At 45.3% G+C, this 26,328-nt stretch overlaps 1 protein-coding gene across 1 annotated transcript; it reads left to right on the plus strand.

Annotated features, from left to right (window-relative positions):
- Positions 1-7,035: 7,035 nt before the first annotated feature.
- Positions 7,036-15,859, plus strand: LOC136484117 (uncharacterized). Its single transcript, XM_066481304.1, has 2 exons — positions 7,036-8,377; positions 15,811-15,859. The coding sequence occupies exons 1-2, from the start codon at positions 7,347-7,349 to the stop codon at positions 15,812-15,814; spliced, it is 1,035 nt and encodes a 344-aa protein (XP_066337401.1). The 5' UTR covers positions 7,036-7,346; the 3' UTR covers positions 15,815-15,859.
- The last annotated feature ends 10,469 nt before the right edge of the window (positions 15,860-26,328 follow it).

Below are 26,328 nucleotides of genomic sequence, written 5' to 3' on the forward strand. Positions count from 1 at the left end.
ATAGTTTGGCAATGAGGGAAGGAACGTCAGGTTCACACTGAGTACCGACGGGCTGAATTCATTCAGTGACCTCAGCAGCTTGCACGGCACTTGGCCGATCATCCTCACCATCTAAAACGTACCTCCCTGGCTATGTCAGAAGCGCGTGTATCTTTTTTACTGACCATGATTATTTCTAGACCAAAGCAGCCCGACAATGATATAGATGTGTTCCTAGAGCCATTCATGGAGGACATGAAGATACTATGGGAAGAAGGGGTCAAGATGATGGATGCGTCCCTAAAGAAGGAGTTCACTTTAAAAGCCATCATCTTTGTCACCATCACCGATTACCCTAGTCTTTATTCACTATTGGGGCAGATCAAAGGTAAGTTCGGTTGCGTAGTTTGCATTGACGGTACCTGCTACACTTACCTTAATACATCCAAGAAGATGTTGTACATGAGGAATAGGCGATTCCTCGTCAAAAAGCAAAGGTACCGGATAGCTACGATGAATAAGTACTTCGACAACCAGGGCGAGCCTCAAATTGACGAGCTAGAAAAGATGAGGTACGGGCAAAAGGTGTTTGACATGGTGAAGGGCATAGATGTCAAGTTCGGAAAGAAGAAAAAAGAGCAAGATGGGACCACGACAATGAAGAAGAGAAAGCAGGATAAGATGGAGGAACCACCTATCGCCTCATTCCTTTCAAGAAGCAGTCGTGTTTCTTCGAGTACCTGTCGTACTGGAAGGAGCTAGATACGCCCCATGCCATCGGTTGCATGCACCTCAAGAATTATGTCTTCGAAAGGATGATTGGCGTCCTGCTAGACATCAAGACTAAGACAAAGGATGGTCTGAAGTCAAGGATGGATCTTGTCAACCAGGGCATCAGGACAAAAATTAATGTTGGTTCAATTCGTGGTATGATAAGGACGACACACGAATGAATGTAATATATGTTTGTGCTCTATATGCGTATTTTCTGCTTTGTTGTCTGCATTTAATTTGCAAAAATCATATTCAAATTCAATTTCAATTTCAATTTCAATTTCAATTTTTTTTATCTGGAAAATCATTAATGGAGCCGGGCAGTTAATAACAACCGCCTCCGTTAATACATTAACGGAGACAGACGGCTTGTAGTTACCACCTTGGTTAACAAGTTTTAACGGAGGCGGTTGCCTTATGTCGACCACCTCGGTTAATAAATTAATCGAGACGATCAGACCAACCGCCTCCGTTAAGGCCGAATTAACCGTGACCTTTTGTCGGAGGCGGATGGTTTGCCTGCCTTCGTTAATCTCTTTTGCCTGCATCAGTTAAGTTTAGTAGTGATAACTGAGATCGTCAAGGACGGTTTGATCAGCCACGGTTAATAGAAGAGAGCGACGATAGCAAGCACTCAATGGAGTCATCATGGGCCATGGCCGCATGCCCGCACATGCCTCAAGTCAAGGTCGTCACCGTCGTCGGTGGCTTGGTTTGGGCGACGACCATGACCGCACTCCTTGCGATCCGTGATTGTATAAATAAATAAATGTCCGATGCACGGCCAAACAACCTTTCTTCACACAATGCCTTACACAATCGTTGGCCAGCTCACAGAGTCCAGTCACCGGAGCTGTGTGCCGCCCCTGAGCTAAGCCAAGCTATGCCAGATGGTTAGCCATGCCTGTAGAATGACCAGCATACTCGTCGTGGTCTTGTCTGAGTCACGAGCATGCGAGTGGGACCCCTGGACTCGATAATCGCAGAGAGAGTGAATGTGATAAAGACATGACAGTGAGATCAAAGATGGTTTGAGCAGCGACGGTGAATTGAGTCATGGCCTCCTGGGGCCATGTCCGCATGCTGTATGCAAATGGCCGTGGTTGGTGGCTTTGGTTGGGGCCACGACCACGGCCGTCCTTACTGCGAATTCATGATTATATACATAATGCACAAAATGCCTTATCATGTAGTATCCGTGTGCTCGGAGCACTACAGCATCTGGCATCTGCGTCACAAGCTTCAAGGCTGGCTATCTGCGGTGCACTGAACTAGAACCAGGCGCATAGCTGCGCGGCACCACAATGAGCCTGTTCGCTCGTCTGAATTCTGGAGAAATCTGAATGATTTGGAGAAATGCTGGATGAATTTGTGAGAGAAAAACACTGTTCTAGATAAAAAAAATAAGCGGATCAAGCCGAATTTAAGGGCACGCGAACGGGGCCAATAATTGAGTCCACGCCCGTTGCCGGTCTTTAAGTAACCATGTAATTGGAAGTAGGGAGTTGTGATCATTGTACTGGAGTATTTTTCCAAAAGAAAAAAAAATTATACTGGATTAGCACTGTAGCTGGCTTTCAATGAACCGGTTCCATGGCAGCACAACTGCCACCTAACGTGACACTGTTTGTAAAATCAGGTACTATTATGTATGGTTTATGCTTAATGTATAAAAGCCATGGTTAGTTCATGTGGGGCCCATATGTTGTTATTTTATTTTACATCAAAACATAATTAATATTTGTCTTAATTTTTAGATTTAGTTATAAAGGTTCAATCGGACTATAAACTGGACGTATCGTTTAATAAATATAGTGATTTGAATATTGGTAAGGACAACAAGATGCACATTATCATATCCATCTAGAGCATTTTCTGTGGGGTTCACATGTTGCTATTTTATTTTACATCGAAACATCATCAACGTTGGCCTTGATTTGTAGATTTAATTGTCAGAAATATAAAGGTTCAATCGGATTATGAATTAGATGTATAGATTAATAAATATAGTGATTTGAATATTCACAATGACTTGATAGCATTTATTGATAGCCAGTATCCTATTTCTGGTGCCGCATGCTAGCTGCCACACTCTGTCAGTACCAACAGCGATTGCAGACTATTGATAGCCGGTTCATCTCTCAAAAAAGCTGCACTGGTCCATCTAACCATCACTTTGTTCGAGTTATGATGCTGCGTCCCAGCCGTTGGATCAGGGGGGATACCTGTGCCCCGGGCTACCCCCTCCGCGTTCAGCCGTGTCCCAGGTGGGACGGACAAATCCGTTCAATTTTGGGGATTAGGTTGTCCCACATCTCCAAGGAATATTCTCTTGAGTGATGACTCTGTTCTTGTTATTCTCACGTGAGCCATCCCCGTCCCTGAAACCAAACTTATCTAACATGCGAAGAGGTGGTTCTAGGCGCACACACATACCCAACTCGTCTGTATGAATGAATTATGAATATACAATAAATCAGTAAATCTTGAGATTTACTTTCTTCAAACGGCATGCCTAGTGCCCAAACATCTGGACGGACAGGGCGCGTCTGGACGCCCGCATATGCAGCTGCTCTGCCACTGCCCGCGCACCAATCCGCAACCCCTCCACTCCCACACACATGCACATGGGCCCAGCTTTCATCGGACGCCCCCGCACGCCTGACACGCCCACACCCCGCCCCCCACCTCCCATCCCCATCCGTTCGCCTCGCCCCCGCAAGCACACCCTCGCTCGTTGTGCCCTCGACGCGGGCGCCCTGAGCGCCGCGCGCCACGTCCATCTGCTCGCTGCGCCCCATTCCCCGGTGCCCCCTGACTCTCCGAACAGCACGAAACACGTGCAACATGAAACACTTGAGTGTAACATACGTCTCAAAACAGATAAAATATCTGAAACATACAGTTGCAACATATGTGTGAAACATATGCAACATCCAGATAGAACACTTGCAACTTGCATCTTGCAACATGAAAACACTTGCTGCAACAGAAGACTGAAACAGAAGAAACATTTGGAACATACTGTTGCAACATATATGTGGAACATATGCGACATCCAGATCAATCGCTTGCAACAATACATCCGGGAACAGATGAAACATTTCAAATAAAACGCTTGCAATATGCCTCTGAAAACACTTGTACACATATGAAACATCCCCATCTACTTTTGCAACATTCATATGATTCAACCGCAACATACCTCTAAAACGTCTGAAACAATTAAAACATACAATTGCAACATAAGGGGGGGGGGGGAGAGAGAGAGGCTGGCGCGGGGAGTGCCATGGCCTCCGGATCTACGAGTATTGAGGGCTCCCGGTGGGGGAGGACGCCGGTGGGGGGTGCCACCGGGGTGGGGGAGGAGGACGCCAGGGTGGATGAAGGAGCCGTCGGTGTGGAGGAAGGAGCCGCCAGGGTGGGGGAAGAGGAGGCCGGGGTGGGTGAGGGCGCTGCCACAGGCCAGAGAGGGAGCCGGTAGCACGCGCGACGGGAGGGGCGAGAGGCGCGCGAGCCACGGGGCGCGAGCAAGCGGATGGGGAGCAACATCGTGGGATGGGATGCGCGGCGCGGCGGAGCCTTGCGTCGTGAGCAGGCGCGCGTCGCGGGAGGGAGTGAGGCGGCGTGGGAATGAGCGGATGGTGCGACGAGTGGATAATGTCGTGGAGAGATGAGTGGAGGAGGATGCGCGGGCGCCATAGCCAATCATTATCTACCGCGTCCAAAAACGCCGGATGTTCAAGTGATAGCATTATCGTTCTTCAAAGCCATCTTATTACTGATCGATAAATAAGTCTCTTTGTTTACGAAAATAAATCAAGAAATAAAACTATAAGCACCGTGCCAAGTCCAATTTTTATGTTGTCAAAGAAAGTCCAATTTTTATATCTGATGAATATATTGTGTCAAAAAAAATAGAAAAATGTAACGAACTGTTCAATCGCCAATGGCACCAACGATGATGTGACTTATACTATTATTACTCCCACAGTCCCACTGAAAGAAGCTAGGGATCAGGTTTGGATCAGTGCGAGACCAAATCGTTTTTGTTTCTATTTTCTGATAAATAAAGACCAAACTACTAGCCTGTTTAAAGACGGACTTGACACTTGACAGGGAATAAAGTCGAGTACCGCCGGTGTCCAGCTTTTTCATCGCTTATTAGGTGGAACGAAAGGAGACGCGGTGGGCATGGAACGAAAGCAGTTTGTCTTGTAAAATCATTCCACGGAATCAAAACCTGGAATCCATGGTTTATTTATACTCACTGATTAATCTTCGTAATTTCTAGGCTTTGTATTTGACATGAATACTCTACTTAATATTAGCCATTAGATCATCATAAAATTCGAAGATTCATATTCTTTTCTTTTTTCCAATTAATCTTTTAATAATTTCTAGGCCTTGTATTTGATAAGATTGGTGTATTTGTTCTCGTCCGTTTGATCCTTGTAATATCCAACACTGCATATTCTTTTCTTTTTTCGATTAATCTCATAAATTCTAGGTCTTGTATTTGATATCGATACCTTTTTATTCTCGGACGTTGGATTATCATAAAATCTAACATTCCATATTCTTTTGTTTTTATACTCTATTTATTCTCGGCCATTATTAGATCATCATAAAATTCAACTATGTATATTTTTTCTTTTTTCTAATACTTTTACTACTGGAAACCAAAAATTCCCAGTAGTGTTTATTTATTCTCGACCGTAGATCTATCATAAAATACAACGGTGGATATTCTTCTCTTTTTTGCTGATCAATCTCGTAATTTCTAGGCCCTCTAGGCGACCGTGAAGGCTTCTTTTTATTCTGTTGTATCTTACTATTACTAATTAGAGGCTCCAACGGAGGCACCACATTAATTCCCATAAGACGCGCTAGAAAAAAAGATAAATTCTAGAAATTCTCACATTAATCAGAAACATCTGGTCTTTAATTTGGTAGACTCAAATCATCATCATCATCGATAATAGCCATTGATCTATTGTAATTTAGAGTAAAAATTACCCACCACCGCCGTTATGAAAAATACATAAAGTAACCCCTAATTTTGCATCTAAATTACCCACCGCTGCCATTACGCAAGATAATTTAGAATAACCCCCGTAAGATTGCATATAGTTACCATCTTTATTATTATGAAAGATAATTTAAACAATAATTAAAGATAATGAATTTAAAGATCAATCCCTTGCAAAAAAAGTATATTAATAAGTTAATGATAATTGGATATAGGCTATGAGTATCTATTATGTTAGAAAATAAACAAAGACAAAAACATAAACTTAATATAAGTAATTCTTTATTCATCAAATGCATTAAACAACAATTAATAGTTATATCTCCTAAAATTCTAGCCCGTACGAGAGCACGGGTTGATGGACTAGTTAATATAAAAGATAGATGTTTGTATATAATATATGTTTCGGTCATATGCTTCCTATATATTACAAAAGAATGACGAGCATATATACAGCGACAGCATGCCTACCACTTTCTATGCATTATTAAATGAGCTTAAGGCAGGTTAGATCAATCCTTACACGATGTGAATAGCATAACATGCATCCGCATGAACTTGTGTGAACATGAATCCTTGTATGTTTTTAATTTTTTTTTACTACAAGAATGCAATTATAGTAGCACTTGAGCAAGAGCTGTTTAAACAAAGATCAAGTATCAGAGAAGAGCATGATGTCATATTGATTACACAAGTAGCATGATGTCATATTGATTACAGAAGTATACAGCATCTTCTGCATTCTTGGAATCAGCTTTCGATGTGTTTTGGTTCACTAGTCTTGGAGTCGACTTGCTGTTGCCGGTCTTCGCAATGGGAACGGGAGTTAACTTGCGTGTGAATATTAACAACTCAAAAGTCTCCATAGTGACCAAGACTGCTGAAGACCGCGACTGATATGCTTGTTAAGTTACAAAAAAAATGCTATATTCTTGCTAGGTATAGGAAAAAGAAGAAGAAGAAGGATATATAAAATTTTGACCGAGATGACCTGATGGAATCATGATACGATTAGCTGACACACAACGAAACATCACATCAAGCTATAAATGTATGTGCACTTGCAGAGCTAGGCCTTGTTTAGGGCTTGTTTGGCAGGGCTCCTCTTCGGCTCCGGCTCCGGCTCCTTCAGAGGAGCCCTGCCAAACGTTTTCTTGGAGGAGCCGTTTTTCAATAAAAAACAGAGGAGCCGTGCCAAACAAGCCCTTAGATGCCATCCAAATTCTAAGTTTTTTCACTCTCTCTCCATCACATCAATTTTTAGCCGCTTGCATGGAGTATTAAATGTAGGTAAAAAAAAATAACTAATTACACAGTTTAGTTGGAAATCACGAGACGAATCTTTTGAGCCTAGTTGATCCACGATTGGACAATATTTACCAAATAAAACGAAAGTGGTACTATTCATCGGGTTAAAATTTTTTCACAATCTAAACGAGGCGCTATATATAATAAGAGCTCGAAAGCACACAGGTTCAATCACATCGGCTCAAGAGTGTTCTTTCCACCACCAACAAGCAAGCAATATCCAACAGGCAAAAGCAGAGCATCCTCCAACCAAATGGCACCAACCCAGTCCGAGAACAACAATCCTTCAGCAGAGTACAAGCTGAAGAAGTACCTTCTTCTACTGGCCACTCTGGTTGTGTCGGTGACATACGTTGCCGGCCTCAACCTGCCAGGAGGAGTCTGGCAGGACGACGACACAAAGGATGGTCACCGCGCCGGTGACCTAATCCTTTTGGACACCCACCATAGCCGATACCTCACCTTCTACTACTGCAACGCGACTGCGTTTGCGGCCTCGGTCGTGGTCTGCCTCCTCCTCCTCATCCTGCAGGAGGGCAACAACGGAGTCTGTGAAACCGTGCTCCGGGTGGTCATGGTCCTCGATTTACTTGGACTCATGGGGGCCTACGCCGCCGGAAGCTGCCGCGATGCATTCACAACCATATACTCCACACTGGTAATGTCTGTTGTCTTGGCCTACGCCGTGCTTACTTTCTCACTTTATATCATCTCCAAGCGAGAGAAATGTAAAGATGATAAGCAGCAGCAAAAGGAGGATCATGAGAAAGTAAAGGACAAGGTCGCAAGTAGTGAGGTCTTGATGCTACTTGCGACCTTTGTTGTTACCATCACATATGGGGGTGGGCTAAGCCCACCGGGTGGCTTCTGGAGCAACATCCAGGATGGCCTCCGTGTGAGCCTCCCAATTCTGCAGGACCACAGCTCCGCCCGCTACCAGGCGTTCTTTGTCTGCAACACAACTGCGTTTGTCGCCTCCCTTCTCATCATCATGCTGCTCCTCGACAAGAGGCTCAAGAAGGAACTCTCTGTACGGTCTGTTGCGCTGTACGGGCTCATCGTCGTCGCGCTCTTTGGCCTCGTTGGGGCCTATGCTGCTGGGAGCTGCAGAGAGATTGACACTACTATCTATGTAGTCTCTCTGATTGGCGCAGTTCTTGCATACATCTTCCTCCAAGTGGCAATTACTAGAGCCGCTCAACGATGTCGTCAACCAAGCACAAGGGAAATCAATTGGTCGCCAAGAACACCCAATGCACCACATGGGCCACCTGGTAGCAGCAGGTATATATATCATATGACGACCACAAGCCTCTTCCCTAGATTCCTCTAAGGCCCCGTTTAGTTTCACCCAAAAGCAAAAAAATTTTGCATAGTAATCGTCACATCAAATCTTGCGGCATATGCATGGAGTACTAAATATAGACGAAAAAAAAAAACTAATTACACAGTTAGTCGAGAAATCGTGAGACGAATCTTTTAAGCCTAAATAGTCTATAATTGGACAATTTTTGCCAAATACAACCGAAAGTGCTACAGTAGCCAAAAGCCAAAAATTTTCGAAACTAAACACGCCCTAAGCCAGCAAGTCAAGTTTTCTTTGCTTGCACGGCAGTCCAATAACATTTTTCGTGGCTGGAAGTCACACGAGCAATAAAACAATAGGAACAAAAATAAATAAGTACCACTTAGTAAGGAGTTACTGTAAATCTCGTAAATTAACATAGTAATTATCGTAACTCAAAGTGGCTACAGAATAAGTTATTCTGCAGCCAGCTATAGGATAGTAGTTCTATATATATATATATAGAACTACTATCCTGTAGCTGGCTACAAAATAACTTATTCTGTAGCCACTTTGAGTTACGATAATTACTATGTTAATTTGCTAAGTGGTTTACTATAACGTTATGGTAAATATCCCCATGTGTTATAGTAACCCAACTATTGTAAATATGTATTGACATTATCATAAATTAGTGTATAAAATTATCGTAAATGGAGGTGGCTACAGAATAACTTATTTTGTAGCCGGCTACTGAATAGCCTCTCCCTATATATATATATATATATATATATATATATATATATATATATATATATATATATATATATATATATATATATATATATATATATATATATATATATATATATACTGCTGCCCACCCCCATTGCCCGGGCCGCGCCTCCCCCTCCTCCTAACCCTATAGCTAGCGGCATCGGCACTCTGCCATCTCCCCACCCTCTAGCATAAAGGCATAGTTGACCTCCAGCTCCATGGCTGGTGCCCACACCAGCGCCTCCACCAAGTCAGATCTCGCACCAGTGTTCAGCGTACCGCCATATGCCACCATCACCGTCAAGTCCCACGTGTCGATCACCCTCGAGTTGAAGCACCCTAACTTCACCCGATGGTCGGCCTTCTTCCTCACCCTGTGTGGCAAATTTGGCCTTCGCTTGCACGTCGACGGCACGACGGCGACGTGTCCTGATGACCTGGCTTAGGCAGTTGCCAACTCCTATGTTCCTCGGCTCTTCAAGGACGACATTCTTGGCCTCGACCTCAAGCTAGACTAGATGGCCCACCAGCTCTAGACTATGATCGAGGGCTTCTTCCAAGCGAACAAGCCTCCCTGCACCGTCTTCCTCAGTCACAATTTCCACTCCATGACTCAGGGTGACCTCTTTGTCGACAAGTACTGCCAGAAGATGAAGGCTACGCAATGTTGGCCACATCGTCCTCGACTAACAGCTCGTCCTCAACCTGCTGCTTGGCCTCAACCCTCGCTTCTCCAGCACCACCGACAACACTGTCGACTCTGATCCACACTATCCGACTTCGCCATGGCACATGAGAAGTTGGTTCTCAAGGAACTCCATCTCGCTAATGAGGGTAAGATTGCATCTCAGACCACCCTATACATGGGCTCACCCTCTTGCGGCACGGCCTGCCACGAGACCTCCTCCAGCCTAGGCACCCACGACCTAGGCGCCCACAGCCAGGGCAGTGGCAGTGGCAACAATGGCGGCGGCTCTGGTAGTGGTGGCGGTGGCCAAGAAGGCAGCCACTCGGGTGGCAGCGGTGGCAGCAATCACAACAACATGAAGGGCCGAGGTGGTGGCATTGGCGGCCAGTACTAGGGTGCTTGGGCAGTGGCTGTGGAGCCTCACCACTAGCTTGCCCCTGGGTGTGCTTCACCCCTAGGGTAGACAACAGCCGCAGTGGCATCCCTCAGTGTAGCAGCCCACCTGTTGCAATGCAGGTGCCCCAGTGCACTTGGTGCATTCCTGCAGGTGCACACCGCCTTCTCGCGCCCGCTCAGTTCTCTGACATCACTACCTCTCTACCTGCTACTCCACAACAGTGTGATGACGATTGGAATCCGGCTAACCTCATTGCCTCCCTAAACCAGATGACTCTCCGGGGTGCCAACCTTTAGGTCCTCGACACTAGTGCCACTACACACATGTCGTCATCGGATGGAATACTTCTCTCCTGCCTACCTCACTCTGTCCTTCATTATGGTCGGGAATGGTAGTACCATTCCCATTTCCTATCGTGGCACATCCACCTTGTCAGTAGCTGATACTACCTTCTGCGCCTCAGTAGTGTTCTTATCACTCCTACTCTTGTGCGAAACCTTCTTTCTGTTCGCCTTCACTCGCGACAAGTCATGTCCTATTGTGCTTGATGCTTTGAGTTTTTCTATCAAGGACTAGCAGATGGGCGCATGGTTCTTTGCTGCAATAGTAGCAAGGACCTCTACACCATTTCTCCATCGCCACCCTATAGCTGTAGCCTTGGCACCTCATCCATGCTATGGCACCACCGCCTCGCCCATCCTGGTCCTTCCACCCTTGTAACACTCTAGAACATGTTGGTCATCTCTTGTAATAAGCCGTCGTGGTCCTTGTGTCGTGCATGCTAGCTTGGCAAACACACAAGGCTCCCCTTTAGCAGTTCCACCTCTGTCACTGTTGCTCCCTTTTATTTAATTCACTGTGATGAATGTACATCTCTGGTACTCAATACTTTGGGGTTTAAATATTCTCTCGTGTTGCTTGATGATTACTCTCATTTTTTGGTCTTTTCCCTTACACCACAAATCTGATGTGCAATGCCATATTATTGAGTTTATTGCTTATTATGCCCACATGCAGTTCACCACCATACCGAAATCCTTTCAGGATGATAATGGCACTAAATAAATAATGCCACCACCGCATTCCTCTCCAGCCGCGGCATTGCCTTGTTACTATTACAATAGTAGCAGTGCCGCCTCTCTCCACCGTCGGAAGCTCTACCTTCGGACGTTAACAGACCGCGTGCTCCTTTGGTTACTTCCCCTGCCGACGAGGTTGAGGAACCAGACCTCAAGGACCCAACAGTCATCTACGCCAGCCCTATACTCCTGCCTGGCCATGTCTCACCGGGCACCTCTATGTCTATAGGCGAGGCTCCAGCTGACACTCCACCGATGGGCTGGCCTCTAGTTGCCACTCCACATGCAGGCGAGTCAAGCCGCTTTAGTGTTACCTACCAGAGGTAGGCCCGGCCAGCCCACTCTCCCTCCTCTGTGCCATTGGCACCCATGGTGCCCCCGGCACCCATGCAGCCCCTGCGTCATCAACGCCCCATGTCACTAGTGCCCGAAGCCACTACCGCCTTCACGCCCCGTGATGCGGTCTCAGGCGGGTAGTCTGTGTTCTGTTGACCGGTTCAACATCTCTACCAAGGCAGTTTCACCGATCCCGACAAACTATCATAGCGCCCTCACCATCGAACCAAGAAATGTTAAATCAGTGAACTTGTTATGCTCTGAGGTAAGGGCCAATTTTATTATTCATATCAAGGTAGTTGATGTTAGGATTTTTAAAATTTTCATTTAAGCTTTTCAAACTGTCAGAGTTGTACAGTTTGAGCAATTTCCTAGAAGCTGTTCAATTCGCGCATCTACAGTTTTTATTAATCTTTTCAACTAGAGGAATTTTGTTGATGCACTCACATTTCCTGTAGTTCTCTCATCATGAAATCGGGGTGACCCATGTGTTAGTAACAGTGGGTGCTAGGTATATTGCCTCACATGCTACTCTTCCTCACCTTAGTGACAAGTACTGATTGTGGTAATTCTTATTCTTACCTCCGGTTCTATTCCTCACTAACGTACTTTATGTTAACAACAACTTTTTACCGGAATAGGATAACTATAGAGGGAATGAGGGAGTTGTTAGAGTTCTTCAACGCCTATCTCCAGAACTTGGAAGATCTTGAGATTGAGATTTTAGAAAACAACTTCTGCATTGAAACAAGATCTGTTCTTTTACAAAGGTCTAGCTTCCTCCCAACATACTCCCTCTCAGATTGGGATTACATGGGCAGAGGCACTTAATCTCCCGACTACAGATCTCCACTCAACATTACAAACTCCGGCTAGAGTTAGAGACAAAACCTAAAGATTGGGAATCTAACACTTGGAAGAGATGGCTTGTTTGGGCAGCCTATCCTCTTATTTATAGAGCTATTACACATTTCCAAGCCTACCTTAGATATTTTCTTGAACCACTTCACTCTGTAATATCTCTGACAACTTTATAAAATAAGACTGCACTTTTTCTGGTTGGCTTGTGGCAGGTGATGATACATCGTTTCATAGTGTCACCATTTATTGGGCATGCACTGTTCACTCTTCAGTTCTTCGCATGCTACTGTTCTCGAGCCTATATTTCTCCTTCTTCACGAAGAATCACTGAACCTTGTTCAAATGGGAAGCGAATTCCATGGGGACAGTGTAACACCCCTGGTGTTACGATCTCATTCAGCACCACTATTTAGGCCTAAGTAAAATTTTCAAAACGAGTTTCTCGTGTTTTTAGTTTAAAATGTACTTGAGGCGATAAGCGAATCCGGTGACCCAGTTTTGTGGACTCAAATAAACGCCCAAGTTAAATAACTCAGTGCGTAGAAATATTTAGGAATGTCCGACGACCATTCTAGCAAACGGTTTGTTCGGTTAGATTAAGCATGAAAATCAACTTTTATAAATAAAATAAAATCCATTAATAAATAGAACGATACATATATATAAACTCACGGGTTTATTTTGTTAAGCACGAACTGACGAGAAAGAGAGCGCATCAGCTTCGTTTATTTTTTCCAGTGTGCAACGTACTCGCCTGGCATTACTTTTGATCACTGTCTCGTTCTCATCGTGACCCTGCAATTCGCTGCATTGCAAAGTCTCCTCATCCATCCGCATCCATGCTCTTTGGCTTTTGCTTTGCTTCTCTCTCTGACTTGATTACTTTTGTCTACATTTGTCGAGCCGCTCCTTGTTTCGCTTCCCTCACTGCTTGTCTTTGTTTCTCTGTTTGCCTACCTTGCTTGTCTCTGTGGCCGTGGTCTTGTCCGTGCCAACCGCCACGCCCTGCCGGCCACGTTGGGCCTGGCCGTCCTGCCGTCGTGTTTAAGAAGTAACCGAGCCCGCACGCGTCTCCTTGCTTGTTTGTCTTGAGCTAGTCTGCGAATGATCTTATCCTTTTCCCTTCTTAATTTAATTAGCACACATACACTCTTTATTGCTGATCAGCCCTGTTGACACGATAAAGACACACTCGAGTCCAAGTCCATCATGAATCAACTAGCTCAGTTGACACGTCGAAAAACCAAAGACCACTCAAGTCCATCGTCTGAAATCCAAACACGGTTCACTGCGTCTTACATGTCTTGCACGTTGGGCACTGTAGCACCATAGAATCACTATAGCACAGCGGAAAACACTACTTTTCTGCAGAGAACCATGACTTCCATGACCTCTTGCAGCTCTTAACCATCCTTGGTATGCACTTGCAAACTAAGTCATGCCTTCCTGCTATAGTGTACTAGCTCAAGCACTAAAGTCTCCCATGGATTAATTAGCTGTCCCCTGTATACATGCATGCATTATATACCGTGCCGTGCACGACGACAAAAGTCAAGTCTATGATGTGTTATTAGGAAAAGAATGTGATGCATGTGCAGCACGCCACACACACACACAAGCAAGCTGTGTGGGAGCTGGGGACTGTCAATGCAAGCAGTTAGTTGTTCAGCCTAGCTAGCTTCTCTCACTATCTGACGATGACTACTGTCAGGCAGTCTTCATCTACTGTAATAAGCCCGGTAAAACACGGTAGCTGTAGCTGAGAAACACTGTTCACCGCAGGCAGCGACTGGGCAATGTCACATTGTTTTTTTCTCCCTTCTCTCGTAGCCAGAGTCGGTCGTCATAAATGTGCTCGTCCAACTTGTCACACATGACACGTCCATCGCCCGGATTGTTTGTCTCGCTGTTAACCATACTTGTAGATATATAATATAGTATTATAAAACTATTTCCTTCCTCCATATCCGAAGCAAGATTGTTTTTCATGGACTCTTGCATCTCGCTAAATCAAGCTTGCCGACGGTTCACAGCTTCTCTTCGTGGCCTATAAAATGCGAGCCTACACCATCTAGCAGTCGAGCCTCTACTCTCCATATTTCCAGCTCTCTTCTCACTCTCTCGACTTCCTTGCTCTGTCCGCAAGCTGCACATGGGCCGGAGTCAACCTTACTCACCGGGTGAGGAATGATGATGGGTCATGGGATTGACAGGAGTAGCTGAAAGATGATGCCATGATGATCATGTCACGGAGATGGAATGCTAACTTTTGGTTATATTTTACCAAGGCAAGCCCCGGTGCATAACCCTACTTTTCTATAGTTTAAATTATATTTGTGCATTAAGTTTTAAGGAGTTGAATGAAACCCACTCGCATATATATAGCTTTATCCTATGAGTCTTACTAGTACGACAGGATCGTGTAGATTAATATGCTACAGAACTCCGATAGAAGTCGAGTGATTGCCTGTCACTCGCGAGAGATAGGAAATATATTACTGAATTATTATCACTTGAAAAATATAAATGGTAGAAAGGAAAAATGGTGACCGGGCGGGGATATGGTTTGGGTATTGGTGGGTGTAAGAGGTTGTGTCGCTATGGACGCGGGGCATGGCTTGGTTACACTGCTTTCCCTGTCTGTGTCAATTAAGGACCGGTCGTTACATAAGGCTTTAGGCAAGTCACAGACATATTATCCCGAGCACATACTTGGGTATGGGCGATTGGAAGACTTGTTGCTCTTTTGTCGTGGATCCGGCTTTTTTTGGACTGACTGTCAGGGTTTTATTTTAGTGGAGGAGGTCCTTGCACCGCACTGAGTCCGGGACTCAGGGGCGGGGGCTTGGAGTCCCAATTTGGACGGGACCTGGACACCTGGGACAGGAGAGTGATGGGTTGGTCCTGCTTGTGTCTAGGGTACAAGTGGGGCATGTGTTTTCAGGATACCCCGCTGGGGGGCATTGATTCGTGAATCGTCGAGAAATCCGGTACGGCTTGTTTACGGTTTAGCATCGTAGTAAGAACTGAAAGATGCAAGATGGAAAAAATCTGATTGCTTACCACCTACTTGAAAGTAGCACATATGCTTACATAGAATGGTTAGTTAATGAACCAATGCGGCTATTAATAAAAATTGAATATAAGGACGCATGCTTAGTAATGCTTCCTGCAAATGCAATAAACCCACAAGCCAGATAGCCTTGCATATCCTTAGAGTCTTTTCTTTTCTCCTGTCGGGTAAGTCTTGCTGAGTACAATTGAGTACTCAGGGTTTTATTCCCCCTGTTGCAGGTGACAGGTGGAGGCTAAAGCTGACCTTTGTGTGTGGATTCCTCCTAGTGGGCTCAGCGAGGATTCCCTTTACGCTGCGGTTGTAGTTGTTATTTATAACTCTCATCAAAAACTTTTATAAACGAAAGTATTATAATCTGTTGTCATAGTTTATATATCAATGCTTCATCATTTCATGAATAGATATTTATTTCCGTTGTAATTCTGATCATATGTTTATATTCCGCTGTTACATTAAATTATTCATAACTCTGATAATATAATTACATTCCGCTGTTATAGTAATAAATATTATACTCTGATGTTGTACTAAAAGCGATGTAAGAAATGGTTAAGAATGATGTAAGCTTTATTCTCTTATTTGTGATCTTGATGGTGAAAATGTGGATTTTTGGGTTCTCCCTTAGGGTGTGCCCGACGGAACCGAGTAATTTAGTGTTATCCTTTGGGTGCTTAGTGTCTAATGGAAGACGAGCACTCCTAGGAGGCATAAGATTAGGCGGTTCTGCCACAAGTGGTATCAGAGCGCAAATGAGGAAATAAGGCTTCGAAAACCTTTTCTAAACTAAAACTTGACAACAAATTCCTTTCAAAAAGTTAGGACGTTTGTATGCGAAGTTATATAAGTAGCCCTATTATTATAGTTATGTATCCAGGATAGATGACACTCTGCTGACTTAGATAGGCTTAATCAAGTTTTCTGCAGGTACACTGACTCGAGCATAGTCCGATAGTATCGACTAGCTACAGAGAGAGAACGATTTGCCAAAAATCTAAGAACGGTTGCCCTATATGCTGGCAACAGTGGAAGGACGTATAGGACGTGCATTCATGCATATCTTGTTTGTGCATTGTAGTGTCGTATTGCTTATACGCCATCCATAGGTGTCACGCTTGTCGTATTGTGCACGACGGACTTGTTCCTATTTTAGAGTTAGGTCTGCACTGTGGCTTCGTGTTTCGTGTTCGCCCGTGGTTCACGCCTGTCGTGACCCACATCTCCCCGTACCCCTTTTCTGCGCTCTTGTCGGACCCTTGCCCTGCAGTCGTACTAGTCAAGTAATGGCATCGCACGTCGCTTGCCTCGAACACGAGGAATTTGGTCGATTCGTCGTAGTGATCCCGCACGGGAACCCTGGTGAACCACGCTAGGACCACTGAGCGCTCCGCCTTTATAAGTAGAGCCTGACTTAGCTATTGGTATCACCACTCGGCGCACTTTAGCTCGTTTAGCTTTTCCTTGAGCTAGCTTTTCGCTCAGCCTTCCTCATCACCACCGCCAGAAATGGCAGGAGCCTAGGTGAGTAGTTACTGCCTTAACGTTGAGGGTTTTTCTAGAATCCTGCATGCCACCCTACAAATGCTCGGAGTCAAAGATCGTCCTGAGTATGAGGGCCGTGAGTATGAGGAGCATGGCACCGAGCGGTGTGAGGTTACCGTCTACATCAGAAAGAGTGAAGAGTTCCCTGACCTCACTAAAGCCTGGAGTGTGATCGCAACCGGGTTTTGCTTCGTCGACACCTACCAGGTTGTGGCCCGCAAATCCTTATGGTACCTCTACCAGATCTATGAGGAGCCCATTGCCCATACCTCCACGCGGTTCTTTCCTCCTTTGGACAATAATCGGAGGGCATGGAGGGCTCGCATGGAGGCTCTGCAAGGGCGGGATGCGCATGAGGACAGTCCTATCGTGGTGCACTTGACCACGTATCTGCTTGCTCTGGATGAGCAGTATGACCAGCAAGCCTTGGAACTAAGGATCTGCCTCCGTCGAGCCGAGGAAGCCGAGATCTTCACCCGGATGCTCGAGGTGCAACTTGCTAAAGCGCATGCCAGTGCTGCAGCTGCTGAGAGCCGGGAGACTACCATGTCGGAAGCTCTGAAGGATGCTGAAGATCGGCATGTCCATTAGCTACGGGAGGCCTATCTTGTCACCAGGGCCAAGCGGAGGACGCTGGCTGCTGAAAGGCAGGATGCCCCGATCTTAGAAGGGATCCCTATCCACCCGCCTGAAAGAAGGAGAACCGGAGATGTAGAACCGCCAGCACCTCCACCATCGGAAGTGTTAGAAGAAGAGCCCTTGGTTTCTCTTACTCAGCCATTGCCCCAAGAAGATGTAGATTAGTTGTCTTGGGATGCTGTACCCGTAGTAGTAGTGTTTTTTGTTGCTGTCCTCCGGTATTATACTCTTGCCGTTGTTGTCGTCCATAGTTGTCGAGACCGCCTGACCGTAGGCGAATGCAGTTTCGTGAATGGGAGCTTGAATGCCTGTATGTTGTACCCGTATAAGACCGTTGGAATGTGCATTTTGTTTATTTCGCTGTGTTTATTGCGTTCATCTACCTTAAGTTTCGTCAGATGTGCTTAAAGTTTTCAAGGGTGATGTTACGTGGATTACAAGAGAAGTTGACACTTAGATACCAGCAGATCCATAGTGGTTGGATGTTTGGACACTGTATCAACTACTTGTGGATGTCCCAGCAGAACACTTGAATCTCTTTAAAACAAATCTGCCATTGGATTTGAATTCCTTATCCCTTGTTGTGAAGGGAACCTTTATTGTTTGAATTTTTTTCCTTGCACTACTCCCCTTATTCTGTGGTCTATGACCCCACCGCTTTCATGGCGTGTAAGTTGGTAATAGTTGCCTAGTTAAAAGCTTATGGTGCCACGATAAAACCGAGGGCTCCCTGTGGAATAGCTGCCACATGGTGATGCTGCTCGGCACACGCTGGTATCGAGGTTTTTGACCAAGTACCTTTACCAAGTTACACCGCAGTACCGTTTTGCTGCAAAATTTTCTCCTTGGTAATGTTTAGGTGTTCAAACGGGAAATCCACAACGGGTTGATGACATAGTGTTCTCTCAAGGTAAACAAGAGGAGATGGTTTTGGAGGAAGAAAGTATGACATGGTCTTAGGATACATGAAAGACGAATGTGGTCGAGTAGTAAGGAGAGTTAGCTTCGAGTAGTCGGGAGTGCATGTAGAAGTCAGAGTGGATGTCATGTCCCAAGTCCTGTGTTTAGTTCACCACGCAATGTATGCCGGGTTATTTCGCTGCATGCCTTGCGAACGCCGTCTGTGTCGGGTCCTTTAGCACCCCATTTTCATGTGGCCGCGGCATCGTGCCGCACTCGTCGTCCTTGTGCACTGTGCGCTTTTCCTTTTCCTGGCATCCAGTCGGCTCTCGACGCCCATGCCTCGTCCCTTGTACTGGACCCCCCATCCCCTCCCTCCTTTCTTCTTTTGTGAACATGGTCGCCCGCACGCTTGCCTCGTCGAGCGGACCCATCCCCCTCTCCTCTCCTTTATTTCCCCCTCTGTCGCTCGCGCAGGAAGCGCACCATGCCCGATCTTATCTTCACAGCTCGAACCGTCTGTGTATCCCATCCACTCTGCCTCCACTTCCGATGTGTTGCACCCCACCTCCATTTGCCTCTATAAGATACCCTTGTTCCTTGCTCTTCTTCTTCATCCCCATCCCTTCGAATCCAACATAGAGCTACGAAATCCAGTCGACAGTGTGAAGCTAGGTTCGTCAGTTCAAGGTGATGGTGTAATCTGAGAAGAAGAAAGGATCTGGTTTTCGGAGAAGTTCAAGTCTACCTTTGGATAGCTCGATTTTAGGATTCGCAATGTTTTACTTCTCAATCGACTATTTTTGGATCTGTTGGTGCTACGCCATGTTTTGTATAATCATTACCTTGTTGTTTCTCCATTGCCCTCGTCTATATCGACTTCTGGATTAAGTCTCGGTTGTACCAGGTTGCTCTTAACCATGTATCCCTAGATCCCCGTGTGGTTTAGTATTCGAAGCCGTGTAATCTTTCGTGTAACCTCTGATCTACGGGATGTAATCGCGTTTCCCCTCTTCTGGTTCTTGCTTCGAATCTCGGGACAAGATTCTTTTTAAGGGGGGTTGGTTGTAACACCCCTGGTGTTACGATCTCATTCAGCACCGCGATTTAGGCCTAAGTAAAATTTTCAAAACGAGTTTCTCATGTTTTTAGTTTAAAATGTACTTGAGGCGATAAGCAAATCCGGTGACCCAGTTTTGTGGACTCGAATAAACGCCCAAGTTAAATTACTTAGTGCGTAGAAATATTTAGGAATGTTCAATGATGATTCTAGCAAATGGTTTGTTCGGTTAGATTAAGCATGAAAATCAACTTTTATAAATAAAATAAAATATATTAATAAATAGAACGATACATATATATAAACTCACGGGTTTATTTTGTTAAGCACGAACTAACGAGAAAGAGAGCGCAGCAGCTTCGTTTATTTTTTTCGGTGTGCAACGTACTCGCCTGGCATTACTTTTGATCACTGTCTCGTTCTCATCATGGCCCTGCAATTTGCTGCATTGCAAAGTCTCCTCATCCATGCGCATCCATGCTCTTTGGCTTTTGCTTTGCTTCTCTCTCTGACTTGATTACTTTTGTCTACATTTGTCGAGCCGCTCCTTGTTTTGCCTCCCTCACTGCTTGTCTCTGTTTCTCTGATTGCCTGCCTTGCTTGTCTCTACGGCCACGGTCTTGTCCGTGCCAACCGCCACGCCCTGCCGGCCACGTTGGGCCTGGCCGTCCTGCCGTCGTGTTTAAGAAGTAACCGAGCCCGCATGCGTCTCCTTGCTTGTTTGTCTTGAGCTAGTCTACGAATGATCTTGTCCTTCTCCCTTCTTAATTTAATTAGCACACATACACTCTTTATTGCTGATCAGCCCCATTGACACGATAAAGACACACTCGAGTCCAAGTCCATCATGAATCAACTAGCCCAGTTGACACGTCAAAAAACCAAAGACCACTCAAGTCCATCGTCTGAAATCCAAACACGGTTCACTGCGTCTTACACGTCTTGCACGTCGGGCACTGTAGCACCGTAGAATCACTATAGCACCACGGAAAACACTGCTTTTCTCTAGAGAACCATGACTTCCATGACCTCTTGCAGCTCTTGACCATCCTTGGTATGCACCTGCAAACTAAGTCATGCCTTCCTGCTATAGTGTACTAGCTCAAGCACCAAAGTCTCCCATGGATTAATTAGCTATCCCCTGTATACATGCATGCATTATATACCATGCCATACACGACGACAAAAGTCAAGTCTATGACGTGTTATTAGGAAAAGAATGTGATGCATGTGCCGCACGCCACACACACACAAGCAAGCTGTGTGGGAGCTGGGGACTGTCAATGCAAGCAGTTAGTTGTTCAGCCTAGCTAGCTTCTCTCACTATCCGACAACGACTACTGTCAGGCAGTCACCATCTGCTGTAATAAGCCCGGTAAAACACGGTAGCTGTAGCTGAGAAACATTGTTCACCACAGGCAGCGACTGGGCAATGTCACATCTTTTTTTTTCTCCCTTCTCTCGTACCCAGAGTCGGTCGTCATAAAATGTGCTCGTCCAACTTGTCACACACGACACGTCCATCACCCGGATTGTTTGCCTCGCTGTTAACCATACTTATAGATATATAATATAGTATTATAAAACTATTTCCTTCCTCCATATCCGAAGCAAGATTGTTTTTCACGGACTCTTGCATCTCGCTAAATCAAGCTTGCCAACGGTTCACAGCTTCTCTTCGCGGCCTATAAAATGCGAGCCTACGCCGTCTAGCAGCCGAGCCTCTGCTCTCCATAGCTCCAGCTCTCTTCTCACTCTCTCGACTTCCTTGCTCTGTCCGCAAGCTGCACGCGGGCCGGAGTCGACCTTACTCGCCGGACGAGGAACGATGATGGGTCATGGGATCGACAGGAGTAGCTAAAAGATGATGCCATGATGATCATGCCACGGAGATGGAATGCTAACTTTTGGTTATATTTTACCAAGGCAAGCCCCGGTGCATAACACCTACTTTTCTGCAGTTTAAATTATATTTGTGCATTAAGTTTTAAGGAGTTGAATGAAACCCACTTGCATATATATAGCTTTATCCTATGAGTCTTACTAGTATGACAGGATCGTGTAGATTGCTATGCTACAGGACTCCGAGAGAAGTCAAGTGATTGCCTGTCACTCGCGAGAGATAGGAAATATATTACTGAATTATTATTACTTGAAAAATATAAATGGTGGAAAGGAAAAATGGTGACCGAGTAGGGATATGGTTTGGGTATTGGTGGGTGTAAGAGGTTGTGTCGCCGTGGACGCGGGGCATGGCTTGGTTACACTGCTTTCCTTGTCTGTGTTAATTAAGGACTGGTCATTGCATAAGGCTCTAGGCAAGTCACAGACTTATTATCCCGAGCACATACTTGGGTATGGGCGATTGGAAGACTTGTTGCTCTCTTGTCACGGATCCGGCTCTTTCCGGATCGACTGTCAGGGTTTTATTTTGGTGTAGGAGGTCCTTGCACCGCACTGAGTCCGGGACTCAGGTGCGGGGGCTTGGAGTCCTAGTTTGGACGGGGACCTTGACACCTGGGATAGGAGAGTGATGGGTTGGTCCTGCTTGTGCCTGGGGTACAAGCGGGGCGTGTGTTTTTAGGGTACCCAGCTGGGGGCATTGATTCACGAATCTGTTGTCATAGTTTATATATCAATGTTTCATCATTTCATGAATAGATATTTATTTCCGCTGTGATTCTGATCACATGTTTATATTCCACTGTTACATTAAATTATTCATAACTCTGATAATATAATTACATTCCGTTGTTATAGTAATAAATATTATACTCTAATATTGTACTAAAAGCGATGTAAGAAATTGTTAAGAATGATGTAAGATTTATTTTCTCATTTGTGATCCTGATGGCGAAAATGTGGATTTTTCGGTTCTCCCCTGTGGTGTGCCCAACGAAACTGAGTAATTTAGTGTTCTCCTTTGGGTGCTTAGTGTCTAATGAAAGACGAGCACTCCTGGGAGGCATTAGATTAGGCGGTCCTGCCACAGACAGTCCCTAGTGGGCACCTGACATCCACGCATGACGCTAAAAGCCCTACTTTGGTTTTGGATAATTGATGAAATCTATTTGGACTAATCCTTGTATCTAAGTGTGTGACTAGATAGGATGGTTCAATCCAAGTGGTCGAGCAAGATGAAGTCCAGGGTTTAGGGTTTTTGGTTTTTAGGGTTTAGGGTTTAGGCCTTAGGGTTTAGGGTTTTAGGGTTTTGGCTTTAGGCTTTAGGGTTTAGGGTTTATGGTTTTAGAGATTTAGGCTTTTAGGGGTTTAGGGTTTTAGGGTATTAGGGTTTTAGGGTTTTAGGGTTTAGGGTTTAGGGTTCGGTGTTTAGGGTTTTAGGGTTTAGGGTTTTATGGTTTTAGGATTTTAGGGTTTCGGCTTTTAGGGTTTAGGGCTTTAGGGTTTATAGGGTTTTAGGGTTTAGGATTTAGGGTTCGGGTTCGGGTTTGGGTTCGGGGTTTTGGGTTTATGGTTCGAGGTTCGAGGTTCAAGGTTTGGGGTTTATGGTTCGGTGTTTAGGTTTCGGGGTTTAGGTTTCGGGATTTAGGGTTCGAGGTTTAGGGTTCGGGGTTCAGAGTTTAGGGTTCTGAGTTCTGGGTTCAAGGTTCATGGTCAAGGTTCGAGGTTCGAGGTTCAAGGGTTTAGGGTTTACGGTAAGGGCATAATGGTCGAAGTTGGGTTCCTTATATCGAACAGCCACGATCCCTTCATGAAGACGCTTCACCTTGATGCAAGCTTTCTAGTGACGCCATGTGCCACCCCGAGATCCTCCTTGGGTTTTGAGGCCCGAATTAAACCCGACAATCCTGCCACCCGCGGTTTTGAGGCCAAAATCGCTAAACCCAGCTAGAGTCGCGTATCCGCTACACTTCCTCCATGATCTTGATGCGTGTCACCACTTGTCCTCGACCACGCAATCACCAAGTCCTCGTGCGCCCTACTTGACTTGGTCAACCACCGTCTTGACTTGGCCCACACCGTCTATGCCGTTTCCACATGTACACTTGCTTGTCGACGTCGCCAAGTGCTAGCTGTCCACGGTTCGTCCATCGGCCCTCGGTCCCTCGGTCCAAGCCTCCACATTCGTCCTTTACTGCTCCCGGTCCATCGGCATGAACTCGCTTGACCTTCTACATTGTCGTTGACTGTTTCAACGCTCAACACCTACACATCACAAGACAAAGACACATGTTGCAAACTCACGCCATGGTTAGTCCCAAACACTAAACCATAGTCCGATCATCTCTTGACAATCACTCATCACATATGGGCACATATCCACCATGTGTTTGTGTAAATAAATAAGTGACACGTTTTTTTCACATCACTTGACTATCTAGCCAGGTCACTAATGTGCTTTTTTTGACATGTTGTGGATCGAGAACTAGTTGCAAATTAAAATTCAAAGGGTATAATGGAATTTTTCATACATAAGGTATAATGGTCGCAGCGAAACAACTCCATGACACACAAATTTAGCCAATATCAATGCCCTATTTGCTTACATTCACGTGGATGGATTCATTTTAATGCCGGTGGCAGCAGCTGAATTGAACATGTAGTCTCTCGCAGGTACTGTAGCACCGCTGCAAGCCCATCTATTGGTCTAGGTTTAGGAAGAGTCCAGAAGATAGGATTGGTTGTTAATCAAGCTGATTTAGGTTAGCTTGGGTCCTACTTATAAATATAAGCGGACATGTACTGTTTAGATTAAGCAAGAATAATCAAGGGGTAAAATCCTAAAGCTTTCTAGCTTGTCCATGTTGGAGCCACCGGTGGCTATGCTGCTCACCATGCACCTAAACGGCTGCAGCATGCTGCCCCCCTCCATCTCTCTAAGGTGCGGCCGACCCTAGAGCTGTCATTCCCTCCTTCTCTAATCACCTCTAATTCACCCAATTCTACACTGATCCCTGTCTCACATGCCTACCACAACAGAACCATTACATAAACAAACAAACAAAATGAGGAGCAGTGAACAACAATCTGTTGGAACTTATGTAAGGGCATCTTTAGATCCTATAGTCTAAAGTTTAGTTGACTAAAGTTAAGGACTAAAACTTTAAACCATCTTAGCTCAATTGTATGATCTAAGGCCTCCTTTAGAACACATGAATTTCAAAGGAATTATACATGAATTTCATATGAATCAGTTTATTTTCATAGAAAAATGCAGGAAACAAAAAAAAAATCCTTCAATACAGAGGGGTCTAAAGTTTTTTTTAGGTTGGTTAAATTTTAGATAATACCTTAGACTTCCTATTTTAGAGCTTTATGAGCTTTTTTTTTTTGAGGAAAGCTTTATGAGCTAAAATGGACTCGAGTTCAGTGGATAAACAGACCATGGATCCATACACGACCGAAAAAACTCCCATAGTCCCATGAAAGAATCACCATCTGTAAAGAAAGAAATAAACAAAACGCCTGAAACACGTTAGATATGGAAGAAACCAGTCTGCAGGGCCCGGTAGAGCCCAACAAAAGAGAATTCAAGGGACTTACCACCTCCCAGGCCCAATCCAAGGGACTTCCCAAGAATTCACTTCCCAAACCCTAGCCACAGCATTCACAACGCCTCCCGCCACCACCGCCGGCGCCCGGTGGCGATTCCCGAGATGGCCTTAGCGGGCAGCACCGACGACTCGGCGGAAGATTATTCCGCGGCGGCCACCGTGGTGCGCTTCGACCCTCCGCTCCCTCTCTTCCGCGCGCCCGTTCCCTCCCCGGCCTCCGGCGACGGCCCCGTCGTCCTCGCCTTCCGCGACGCCGCCAGCTGGCGAGCCGCGTCTCCCAGTGCGAGGTAATCTGCCCTGGCCCCTGACTACCCCGTCTCCCCTCCTCGGTCGTATCTGTGTTGGCAAAGCAATGAACTTTGATGCGTGAAGCAATGCGTGAAGCAAAGCAATGAACTTTGATGCAGCATTGCGAGTCGGATGGAAATTGATTTAGCGTGCAGCTTGCATTGTTCAGTTGTCTGGAGCGTGTCGATGGAGCTATTAAAGCTGGAAACCTTTGCCTGTCAACTGATCATGTCTCCTTATTGCACTGGCCGAGGTGCCTTGCGCTAGTCATGCGACGCAGTAAGTCTAGCAGCTGCAAATATCAAAGAGGGCAAACCAGTTCCTGGCTACCGGAGTTCAGTGGTTGGGGTTGACACTGCCCCATAATCGTTGGACTATGTTTATTTAGCTTATGGTTTTTATTTGGAAACTAGAATGGTAGTTATGGAATCAGTAAAAGAAGGCTAGTTGGGTACTTGAGCTTATTCAGACAGGCTGGTTTTCGTCATCTGATGCCCCATTTGTGTTTGTTATCTTTCAATGTGACATTTATATTTGTTTCCTTCAAAAATGTGGTTTTCAGTTTCATCCCAGTTGCCGAAGAGAACAAACCACTTCCTGGCATCTGGAGTTCAGTGGTCAAGGTTGGCCGTGCTATATAACATCGGGCTATGTTTCACTTTTGGTCTGTTTGTGATGCTTTCTTTGTGGAATTCTGGTTATGGAGTCTGTAAACATAGACTAGTCGAGTGCTTTAGCTTATTCAGGTGTACGGGTTTTTTTTCCTTCCATGTCCCATTTGTATTTACTTCTTT

The sequence above is a fragment of the Miscanthus floridulus genome, chromosome 9 (assembly GCF_019320115.1).
Source record: "Miscanthus floridulus cultivar M001 chromosome 9, ASM1932011v1, whole genome shotgun sequence".
NCBI lineage: Eukaryota > Viridiplantae > Streptophyta > Magnoliopsida > Poales > Poaceae > Miscanthus > Miscanthus floridulus.